The sequence below is a fragment of the Tachysurus vachellii genome, chromosome 7 (assembly GCF_030014155.1).
Source record: "Tachysurus vachellii isolate PV-2020 chromosome 7, HZAU_Pvac_v1, whole genome shotgun sequence".
Taxonomy (NCBI): domain Eukaryota; kingdom Metazoa; phylum Chordata; class Actinopteri; order Siluriformes; family Bagridae; genus Tachysurus; species Tachysurus vachellii.
The window spans coordinates 4137437-4150191 of NC_083466.1; the positions used below are offsets into that span (position 1 = coordinate 4137437).

Here is a 12755-nt window from a genome sequence, read left to right on the forward strand (position 1 = left end):
TTGTGTAGACAGAGAGATAAAAGGTACAGTGTTGAGTTTTGAGCATTTTTCTTTAGTTCTTTAGTTCTTGAAGCTAAGAGGTGATCTATATAAGAATTATAATGATACTAAGCTATTAAGGTCTGCATGATTGAGTTAGATCATTTAGTGTCGTGCTGATTGCCAAGCTTTGATCATTTAAGATGCTTAGCAAACAGTTTGATAATGCAATTATGATAAAGAATGTGCCTTTTTGTGTGAAAGATTCAATTGATAAAGCGCCTTTCTTCAGATAGGACTGCAAATATCACTTACATTCCCTATGACATTCTCCGTGACTATTTTTTTATAGATCATAGCTAAAAAAAAACCTTGTTGAATTTTTGAGTCTGATTGGTCAAATGAAAGGTTTCTATGAATAAATTCTTACTTACATACTTGCAGTGTCCCCAGATGCTCCATCGCTAAGAATACATTTATATTTTAAATGTCTGCTTGTTGCTACGATGGTGTTTTTTTGTAAGTAGATCTTTACTTGATATTTATGGTTATGGAGTATTCCAGGCTGAAGAATTTGGTGGAAAGGAAACACTTTTATAGCTGTTATAATGTAAGTGATGAGTGGAACAGACTTGTTTCAGTTACGTGTTGTGCTGTGTTCCTTACTAAACAGCTGGAGAACATAATAAATGATGGGTGCATCCCAAATCGCACACTAATGCACTATTCTAAAACATTTTGTAGGACGCAGCTTTGCTTACATAGCAGAAAAGATGGATGAAAAAATATCTCAAGATGGCTAATGACACTCCGGTGGACAGTGTCTTAGAAATGTCTTTTGACTTCGGGCTTCATTTGCAGTCGACTGGGAAACAACTTATACATTCAGTTTTCCAGAGGCTCTTGTGAAGTACAAACAAAATATCTTGTGGATTATTTTCACCCAAAACCTCTTGATTCCGCCAGGAGGTTGACCACAGACAGATGTTAAACAATATTCCAAACATACATCAAAATCAAGACAAACTGTTTAACATCTGGCCGAATCGTAGAAGTAATGTAATGTATGGAAGGGCTGAGAAAGATGCAAGAAGATCTAGAAAGATGGCTGTTCTTGTCTCTGGAGAGGCGCTGGTCATTTCAAACCCAGTGTTTAAGACAAACTTAAAAGGTTTTCTTTTTTTTTTATTTTCAATGAAGGGGGTCAATCATCCTGAACTGGCCCGTATGTAGTAGAACAAAAGCTTTGAGGATGTTTACGCTGAGGTGAGGAATGTTGCGCTTGAGCTGTGGTTGAAATGGTCTTCATGGAGAAATGCACTGTAAACTGCTGTAAAGGTCAGCAAAGAGCTTTTCAGTCAATAGCTGTTGTCGAAAAAAAAGAAAGCATGTGTGAAGTCACAATGTGGTTGATTTTGATGCTGATCTAGAAGTATTTATTCAAAGGAAAGAAAATTGGGTTTAACTGAAACCTTCAGGTCACACATGAGAGAAATGCATTGATTTTTTTCTTATTGTTAAACCAGCATTTTCTTTACTATATCAAAAGATCCTTCTGAGACATATCAAGCTTCTGATCATGCTATGTTACAGGACAGCATGAAACCTTTAGAGTAAAAGTTCCCATAGTTCTTTTCTATATAAATGAGCTCACAGATGCACATGTGTCTGTATGATTGACAGGAGAGAAAGCGTATACCGTTCCTCCCACTCGGAGAACATGGCCAATTTTGTTTTTTCGATCTCCAGACGATCTCCTGACACTTTTAAGTTTGGACAGTTTGGCTTTTATGTATATTAGTCAAAATGGTGTCTGACTCAGTGTGTGCTGGTGTAAGAAAACATCCAGCAAGTGTCAGACAAAGTAACGTAAGCCTCTGCAGCTATAAATTCTTAACATCCACTGCTATTCTTGGTTTTCTGGGCACGGTATATTTAACCTCACTTTTTTTTGGCCCCTTTGCACACAGCATGTAATGTCTATCTTCTTCTATTTAATTTATAGCACTGGAGATTCATCCATCCAAGTACAAAGAGTCCTTTAAAAAAGTCCCTCAATGAGAATGCTCATTTGTATTAGCATAGCTTTTATTCTCTAAAGAATATTTTTTCTCAACATATATTGATTAAGATCAGATTTGCCCTTCTTCAAACATTTTGTGAACTATATCTTTAAAAAGTCTTAAGCATAAAACAGATAAAAGAAAAATCTAAGACATTTATGGTCTTGGATATGACCTAAGAAATATTTCTTTTACAAATTGCATCTTTTAAATTGAAAGAGTCATTATTGTAAAATAATTATATACAATTTAAAATATAAAATAAGAGTCATTGCTGTAAAAAAAAATAAATAAATAAAAAAATAAATAGAAAATATTTTACAGTATAATTAACTTTTTTTTAATCAATTTTAAAGTATGTGGTCATATTATTTTATTACATTTGTTTATCATGCTATAATAATAATTGTAATAATAATAATAATAATAATAGTCATTGTAAAAAAAAGATAATATTTTACAGTATTTTTAACTCTTTTTGAAACAATTTTAAAGTATGTGGTCATATTATTTTATTACATTTGTTTATCACGCTATAATAATAATAATTATTATTATAACAATAATAATAATAATAATAATAATAATAATAATAATAATAATAATAATAGTCATTGTAAAAAAATAAAATATTTTACAGTATGTTTAACTTTGTTTTAACAATTTTAAAGTATGTGGTCATATTATTTTATTACATTTGTTTATCATGCTATAATAATAATTGTAATAATAATAATAATAATAATAATAATAATAATAATAATAATAATAATAATAATAGTCATTGTAAAAAAAAAAGATAATATTTTACAGTATTTTTAACTCTTTTTGAAACAATTTTAAAGTATGTGGTCATATTATTTTATTACACTTGTTTATCATGCTATAATAATAATAATAATAATAATAATAATAATAATAATAATAATAATAATAATAAGCTCCTGCTCACTGCCTCGCTCACAACTAAGATTGACGGGGAGGCTGGCCAATAAGAACGCTTGCTCCTGCCAGGTCACGCCCTCTCGTGTCGCAGATATTCCTACTCGGCTTTCCAGTGGCTCGGCGGAATATCAAATAGTTCTTCGACCGGAAGTAGACCTACAAACTATTTTTTTTTGCACTGAAGTTCTATGACTTGCGCACTAGCTGGCAGGGTGTAGCCTGGTCAGATGTAGCTCTTTTCCTCTAAAAGTTTTTTTTTGTTTTCCTTTATGGCGTTGCTCAGGAATCAACAGCCTTAACGAGTGGAAGTAAAGTCGAGGAAAGAGTAAGAAAAGAAGGAGAGAGAAAAAAAAAAGATTGTGCATGGTTTTATTCCTAACTGGAGGACAGGGCCAGGACGCACGGAGACACATAATAATGCTCTGCGCGGCTCTTGTGTTGAGTTTACTGACTTTGTGCGCGACGCGCGTTCACGCAGCAATGGACGAGTGCGTGGACGAGACCAATCATCAGGCTCAACGCTGCTTGCCTGAGTTCGTGAACGCGGCGTTCAACGTGACCGTTGTGGCCACTAACACGTGCGGATCACCGCCTGAAGAATACTGCGTGCAAACCGGCGTGACCGGAGTCACCAAGTCGTGCCACATCTGCGATGCCCGAGATCCGAGACTACATCACAGCGCCGTCTACCTCACCGATTACAACAACCAAGCCGACACCACCTGGTGGCAAAGCCAGACCATGCTAGCAGGCGTCCAGTACCCCAGTTCCATCAACTTAACCCTGCACCTAGGTACGTGTTCCTGTTCATTCCCTCTAAACTCCATGCACAAGTTCTCATCACTGGAACTGGAAGTGTACCAGCATGTTCAGGTCCACAGATGCATTAGTTTTCCATCAATGCTTTAGAAGAACTCCTTTAAAATCTGGTAGAAATCCTTCCCTAGACAGTAGAGTTTTTTTTTTATATCAGTTATATAGTCAGGTGTGCACGTGTTATACGTCGGACGTGGTAGCGTAACGGTTAAGGCGTTTGACTAGTGACTGGAAGGTCGAGAGTTCGAATCCCAGGTCTATCAATATAAAAATATTTTTTACCTGATTATATAACTGATATAAAATCCTCCACTATCTGGGGAAGGCTTTTTACGAGATTTTAAATGAGTTCTTCTAAAGCATTGATTGAAAACCTATGCATCTGTGGACCTGAACTTGCTGGTACACTTCCAGTGATGGGCATACACCCATATCCTTCCACTATGGATAAGGGTGTATGCTAAATGCTCCAAACGTCATTTTACATACAGTCTAGTCTGTTTTTCTCGATACATCAAGAATCAAATGAATGGTGATTATAACACAGACAACCGTATACACCCAAAAGAATCATTAATATTGATTAGACATTGATAAGGCTAAATAAGGATAAAGGTTAATATCTTTACGGTTTACTTTTTGACCCCCGCATCAGCTCGCTTTCTTTGAACAAATGTCCGGCTTCAGATTATTTAGGGGGGAAAACACACACAAGATCCAGAGCTCATGACCTAATGAGTCGTCAAAATCTCCATAAACTGTATCACAGTTACATAAAATGCTCCATATTTTAGTTTGCAAATACTAACTAAAGGCTGGGGTTAAAACTAGCCTGTGGGTCGATAACTGTAGTCACACACACGCACACACACATGTGTGAACGTGTAGTTCTGATGGATTGCTTTGTGTGTTGAATGGGAAGCTGTGTTGACAGTGATTGGGTGGCTTTTCTCCTTCTGGGCTTCATTACACTATGTTTAAGGACATCTGGACACGGTTTACAGAGTCATGTTTGGTTTACTCCTGATGGGAAGGCTTTAACATGCAATTTAGTGCTTGAAAAATAGCCCATAATCACACTAGACCTCATTTTTATGGACTTCAATATAGTTAAAACTTCATTTCTAACAGCGCTGTTGTTTTGGACTCTGAGAGAGCGCGAATAAGTCGCCTAGTTTTGTTTGTAAAGCTATGGGAGTCGCTAAAGACGTCTCCAATAAGCGATTATATAATTGAAATAGAAACTGCAGCTCAGCTCATGAACTCTCCTCTACTTTCACTATGGTTGGGAAACTACTCAAGTGGCTAAACTGATTAAATGTGTTTACATTGTTCCAACCAGTCCGTTACCACCAGATTTAAACAATTTGCCAGAGGAGTGTGAGACTTATTCCAAACCAGGATCAAAACAGTGTAAGCAGTAGATCGGAATTGAGACTCGGGTTGAGTGACCATCTGGTCCCGGACCCCCAATAGCACAAAGAGGATTTTTGGTGTTTGGTGGATGTTTGAGAATTTTTACCTGAATCACAAGCTTTATAGGTAAAATCACAGGTCTGTCTTCTAGTGTATAATAGAAGATTCCATTTCAGATAGTTTGTATGTATTTCACCCCAAAGATTTTTTGGGATCATCTAGTAAGCAATCAAAAAATGTTGGATCACTGATTGGCCAGTTACATGTTTGGTGGATGTTTGTAGCCTCCATTTGCAGTCTTGATTGTTCTTGTACCCCTACATAGTTCTGGTGTTGGTTAAGCACGATAAGCCTCGTTTCGCGGAATAATTGCCGTGCCCTAAGGGACCTCATCCCTGCTGAAAGATAGCAAGCTAGGGGAACGTGATCTCTAAAGCTGATCAGCTGTCTGCTTTGAGGATGGCACGTCCAGGGGCGCTGAAAACCCGCATCTGTAATCACGGCTGACGTCGCCGCTAATGAAGGAGACATGCAGTTCCACATATTTGCACTTATACACTATAGAATCCCCCCAACCCAACCCCCATTCTTCATTGGAAGTGAAGTTAAAATGTCTGTACATAATGATGGCGGGATTCTTTTTTTTTCCCCCATCAGATAGTATGTTGTGTGCACGTCTCAGTAGGTGGGAAGCCACAAGAAGTCTGGAGCTTTGAGCCATAAGCTCTTATTTTTATATACTTTGCCTTTGATGGCTTTTATCTCTTATTCTGCCCGGTTTGGGCAGGAAGCAGACATGCCCTGACTTGACAGTTACCTCCACTCTTCCCTGAAAGCTGGAGATGAAGCTTGATCCAGCCAGACAGAATAAGAGATGACTCTGGTCATTATAAGCAAGTATTTTTTAGATTATGTAAACCTGTTTTTTTTTTTTTTTTAACGTTAGCAATCAGATTTGTGTAAGCCTTATTCGTTCCAATAGAAATATGAAACTTTGACCCTGTTGAACTCCAGTCAGCACTTTTGACGCTTGACATATCAGTGCCAAGACTATTCAAATACCAATCACAGCACAAAGTTTATGTTTATTTCAGTTGCATTACGTTGTTGGTATGTGATAACCTCTTTGTCCCTCTGTGACAATCTGGAGCTTCTAATCCAAGAAAACGTTGTGCAAAAACAGTATTTCTGATAAGGTCCATTTCACTTTAATAATGAACACCACTAAGAAATAAACCGACTCCTCTAAGCGTACCACCATCGTACATAGTTCATTAACCTGAGTCGGTACGAAGGAACGTGTCCCGGTGGCGTCTTGACTTTCTAAACTTATCGTGCTGTATTTCCTCCATAAATGAAAGGACTGTTTACTCAAAAGATTACCACTATCTTTTCCCAAATCTTAAGTCATTTGTTGTCAAATTACACCTAAATATATATCAGTTGCCCCCAAGGGACCAGGGAAGCTGCCCCACATTTCTCAATGACCTTAAAACTCTTGACAACATGATTTTTCCCTCCCAGAAAAACCCCTGCAAAACGTTATGTAATACAGTTTGCCAATATTAGGTCTGAGACACATGCACGTAATAGTTGTAGTTGTAATTGAATGTAAAAATATATTAATTAAGCTTTAAAAAAACATGTTGTCTACCTTCTAGTACTAGGTGGTACGTCTTGATCATCTCAGTAATAGTGCTGCTACCCTGTTAGTTCTCTGAAATTTTACCATTTAACAAAAACACAAGGTGGAACCAGTCTCTATTACCACACACAACGTCTAACAAGAAAATATTGTATTTAAATTGGCGAAAATTTGAAGTAGATTTGCAGTTTTGGTAAAGATTCAAGCAGAAAGGGGCTACACGAGCCAGAAAAGAGGCACTCTAGTTTGGGACCTTATGTAAACAGATGCTTTGTTGTCCCAGAAGCTATAGCTTACTGTATGAAGCTGATTTAGATGATGAATCTGGGAATGTTATGATGCTCCTTTATACCAGTCACAACACAGGCCATGCCTGTTTCCTGATGCACGTCCGTTTATCAGAACAAAATATTGTTTGTCGGCTTACGCTATAGGATTTCACAGAGCGTACTTCACGAGGGTCAAGCACTTAGGAAGAGTGTTCTCTTCCTGTTCTGTAGCTTGCATCAAAACTCCCTCTTCCCCTGTGTGCTCTTCCATGGCTGTCTTTCTCACTGGCTGGGAGAGAGTGTGTCGAGAGTGAGAGAAGCCATACAGTGTGGGAAAGTAAAAAGCAGCATGTTTCTTGGGCCCTAGGGTCTTTCAACTTCATCCCTCGCAAAGTTGTTTTTTCCCCGTCCAATCTCAAAGACCTTGTCATTTCCGAAGTGGACCAGCTGGGCCAAATTATACCAATTGCACTCGTGAAGGTCGGAGGGACTGTGAGTTATCTGCTCAGAGCCTGGAAGGTATGATCTCACTGTGGGAAACTTGTGTAAATAAAGGACTGTGAAGTGTGTGAGCCTTTTGGTGCATTTACAGTCCTAGGTATGCAATCAATGCTTTGCCTGTTTTGGGTGTTAGATACAACCCATACTGATTGAATCAAGTGACTAAGTATTGTTAGAAAGGTTCACAGGGCATTCAGTTGAGAGTAGACAAATCAGGGATTGGGGTATCTTGACAACAACACAAAAAAACAGCCACTAAAACTGTTCTGAAACGGGGTATATAAAACTTACAGGACAAGACCTAGCTGATTTAAGGAAAACTGCTAAATTGTTTACATTTAGGAAAATGGAACCAGATAAAATTGTTGAAAATATCCCAGGAAAGTACTTTTTAAAAAAAAAAAAAAACACCATGGATTTATTCCACAACCGTTTCTGGTTTTAATCTGAATAGAGCGAGAGCACTAAACGGACACGTATATGGGTTTGTGACTTTTCCTTACACCCCTGTTTGCCAGCGTCGCCGTTGTCTAATGCAATAAAAGAAGCCGTGACTGTTAATCGCTTAAGTAATTGCTTTGTCTGAGGTGGAACTGGGGTATCAGACCACCCAGGCTGGTCAAAGTGCAAAGTGTCACCTCATCTCCTGGTGATAAAGCCATTGTGGGCAGCTGATTCTGGCCAACATGGCCAAACACTTGACGAAAGAGCTCCTGCTGCTTTCAGATTGTACCTCATAGGAGCTGTCACACAGCTGTTTAACTGCAAAAGGAGCGAATCGTTGTGGCCAGACCGTTTACCGTTACCTATAATGGTTATTTGAAAAGAAAGGAAAGCCAAATTAGCATTAGGCCTTCCTCAATTACTTCAGATCATCTTATTAGGATCTCTTCGTTAGGCGCGAGTGTGATTCATTTATAGTCAAGGATAGATATTGTCCCTGAAACGACCCTGTAGAATATCGTTCCCACCCATTCGGCACACATGGCTGTGAAATGCACATGAAAACCAACGCACTCTTGCAGACCGAAGATTTTCTCCCTTACCTCCAATTAGTTTGTTTGAATTCAGCCTATCTTTGTTTTAACTGGCTTGAATTTACCTCAGCGTGTCAAGGGCACATTAGTAGTCGAAACGTCCTCTCAGGTTACTGTTGAATTCGTGTGGCTTTTACGAAGATGCTTAAGATTCACATTTATGTTTCGTATATGTTATGTTATCCATTTAAAAGACACTACCATTGTGTAGGTGGTAGAGAGAGTGCCAGCCTTCCACGTTACCTCAGGATGGCCTACGAATAGTCAAAACAAACATATAAAGGTCAGAATAAACAGCTTACGCGAGTGCTTATCGTGATGACTGTTGCCTTTTAAAGCACAACCATTGGCAATTAGTTTATTTTCGTAAATAAGACAATTTAAATTGTTTGTGTTTGTCACTTGAACCAGTTCTTGCCTCTGAAATGGAGGTTTTCAAGATCCCACTCAACTACGCTAACAAAAAAAACTCTGAACATTCCTACCCACTCGATCAGGACCTGCCTGCGAACTTTTCCAACAAATGTCCTTGTTTATATTAAATGTCAACATCTTAGTCATTAAAATCGCAGTTACTTTGACTGGGACAAAGCAGCTACTGAAGATGACTGAGTGGGTTAAGCAAATGTTTTGTACAGTTGTTTATTTCCTGCGTTAGTTAAAGTGGACGTTATTTGTACTGACGCAAAAACTACCTACTCCCCTGACTTTTGTCTTAAATGATGACTCTACTCTGTTCCTACCAAGCGAGAACTATTACATTTATCATTTGTAATTATTTTACTTTTAGTTCACTCGAGTATTCTGTCTTTCAACGCACATTTTGCGCGCATCACGTCATCGTGCCGAAGCAGATGGCGCGGTGCGCTTTATAATTTACTCGCACATCTCTGACGTAAAGTGACCCTTGTGTAAAAACATCTCGACCGCCAGAGCTTTTCTTCTTTATTTCGCTTCAAGCAGCTCTTCAAAGACTTCAAACACAGTGCTTAAGTGTGAAACCGACCCGGGTGTCGTTGGCCAAATACAGCTGTTTGTTTTTTTTTTTTGTTTTGTACGCATTAATGAGGAATCAGGTAACCCTGAAAATGAGAAGATCTCTCATGCTTTCTGTTTGTTTGTTTTTGTTTTTTTTTTCCCCCCCGGCTGGTCCGGTGCTTGAAGCTGTTCTCTCTGCTTTGTGTTATGATAAAATGTCCTCCCTCAGGCTGAAGTGTTAACACCTGCTTTTACAGGGGGATGTTTTTTTCCTCCCCTTTTCCAAGGTAGGACTGCTAGCCATGAGGGCCTTACAATGTACCCATGGAAAAAAACATGGTTTCCGGATGCCAACTCCAGTAAGGGATAGGTTTTCAGCATGCTGCAATAAACCGTGTTAGGGACACGTACTTCCCCCTCCTGCCTAATTTTAAATCATATCAATGTTCAGCTCGTGTCACATCTTCATTTTAAATCAATTTTATTGCACGTGGTGTTTTGGCGTGCTTTTATCTTGACTAGCTCGTTTGTCAGCTCCATTGTTTTTGGAGATGTATATTAATACAGTGTCTGGAGTAGGAAGTGCCTTCAGACTCTCAATGAGTCAGTGCCTGTTTTTAACTTCTGGTTTTAACTGTGCCATTGTTGAGAAGGACTCTTACCCCTTTTCCACCAAAAAGAACCGGCTGCTGGTTCAGAGCTAGCGCTGGTGCTGGTTCAAAGTTGGTTCCACTGGCGAACCTTCTAAGAACCGGTTTGCCTTTCCATCGGTTAGAGAGCCGTCACAGAGCCGAGTCTGACGTCACTGTGTACGTGTCACGTGTCCCAGCAACTTTAACGCAGCAGCGGCAAACACAAACACATCAACAATGGCGGATGTTGCTTTACTGTTAATGCTCATGGCTTTGTGAACCTACATTGGCATCCAAACGCGGCGAATCCAACATGTACATGCAGCTCCATGTAATCTGTATAAACGGAGGTTGTAATCGAGAAAGTACATAACATTATTTTATCATTAAGTTAGCCTTAGCATGTAGCTACATACTATCATGTGTGCCGATAATTGATCATATTGAGGTAAAGTAAGTGTATTAAACATTAGTATACTTAAGGTGCATTATCTAACAGTAGCCCCGCCCCCAGCCCCTGACACAAGCGGTTCTTAAGTCTAGACAGCAACGTTTTGGTGCTACTTAAGAACCACTTTTCCTGGTTCAGAGCCGGTGCTTTGGCTGTCGAAAAAGAAAGAACTGGTTCTAAATTAGGCTCCGAACCAGCACTCAAACTGCCTCGGTGGAAAAGGGGCACCTGAGTGCCAAAACACGTTCACAAAACGAAAACGCACCATTTAAATCAGCAATTGCAACCACGAGTCCAAAACCGCAGGTTTAGAAAACTGAAAACCCGGGAGGACCTTAATGAACACGCTCAATAGGTCACAAACGGTTTCCGTTACGAAAAAACGTCAGATTCTGTGTTGCGTTTTCTAATTTGAAGTTTTGTTTCAACTCCTTGTTTCAATGCAGAATTAATCAATTTAGACGCTTGTGAATTTGCTTTCGCTTTTTCATTTTCGCTTTTGCGTTTTATATCGACAGCTTGGTTTGTTTATTTCTTTTAATAAGTTGTGTGTTCTATTAAATGGGTATACTGTCTTGTCTATTACTGGTGAAAGCTGTTAAGAAGTGTTACCACATGAAATTTTGTACATTTTACACTGACGCTAAAGCTTTTTCATGTGTTTTCTGCTTAGCTTTCGCATTTTTTTGGTTGCTGTTTTGATTTTATTATTTTTCCTTTTTAATTAATGTTCTTAACTTATGGCTCATCACAGATCTACAGTTTAGTAAAGCTGCTTGTTTTTTTCTTTTTCAAGGCTTGATGGCTCTGCAAAAAAGTATGCAGACTTGATTTAGGACATAAAGCAGTCGGAGTTGACGTCCACATGCCTGTATCATAGTTTTCTCTCCACATTGAGACCGCAAAGACTTTTAACGAGCAAACACAGCTGTAACTAAACATTAACAAGGTATCCGCTTTAACGCGTATCCCTGATAAACGGGTGAAGGCTGGTGCACAGTGTTCTCAAGGTAGTTTCAAAATAGGTAGCAGGTCCCTTTATACGGTTACTTATTATATTCTGGACGGCTTGACTCCCATAGCAAAAATGCAGACGTTCACGGTCTAACCAGCTCGTATTTGTCAGAAGTACAATAATGTATAATTTACGGCTGACCGCATCAGATAAATCAGCGTTGCTCAACATCGCTAAATCAGTTGGTGTGACAGAAACGTATAAACGGTCACCGGAACTATTTCCTCGTGTTTGAGTAAAGCATTCCAACTAACAAACTCTTGCTGGAGGCAAACAACCCAGTGACGCATCCCTCTCGAGACAGGATGTCCTCTTTGGGAACTGCAAACTGCTAGGGTTAAACTCATTTCACATGACCCTGAACTCCCCATATTCCCCTTTTGTCTTTGAGAATTGTAGACTTACTTTATACACTTCCTGAAATGATTTTTCCCACTCACATATTTTTAAAACTATGAAAATTTGCCTAAAAAACACACGCGACTATTCTAGACCCTATAATCAAATCTCTACAAATTTCGTAGTAAGTAGTCCGTATTTCTTTTTGTGTCCTTTTGATAAGGTGAAGAAACACAAAGTGAAATTAAACACGTAATCAATCAGCAATGACCACACCATGAAGTAACGACCCGGTCAGCAGTCACGATCCACGTTGACATCGACATTTTTCAAAAACGCGCTCCACAAACATAGTGGAAACGTTCAAAAAGTACTTTTGTCTGACATTTCTTAATCACAATCAAAAGATTTCTTTGCCCAGAAAGGATCGTCTTAAAAGGCATGAATGAACATTATTCGTGTTTAAAGGAGGATGTTGGACGTCTTGGTAACATTACTAGCTGTGCAGTCGGGGACTGCTTGATGGCAGTGGCAACTGCATATAACTTGGACTTTCGAAGGGACCTTATGTAAACAGATGCTTTGTTGCCCCAGAAGCTATAGCTTACTGTATAAAGCTGATTTGGGAATGTTATGATGCTCCTTTATACCAGTCACAACACGGGCCAT

The 12755-nt window shown here is 38.9% G+C and overlaps 1 protein-coding gene across 1 annotated transcript in view; it reads left to right on the plus strand.

Moving 5' to 3' along the window:
• The first annotated feature begins 3136 nt into the window (after nt 1–3136).
• The window catches only part of lamc1 (laminin, gamma 1), a 51005-nt gene continuing 41386 nt past the window's right edge, over nt 3137–12755 (plus strand). The window contains exon 1 of the mRNA XM_060873914.1: nt 3137–3780. Coding sequence (XP_060729897.1) covers nt 3351–3780 — 430 coding nt within the window. The 5' untranslated portion in view covers nt 3137–3350. The remainder of the gene's footprint in view (nt 3781–12755) is intronic.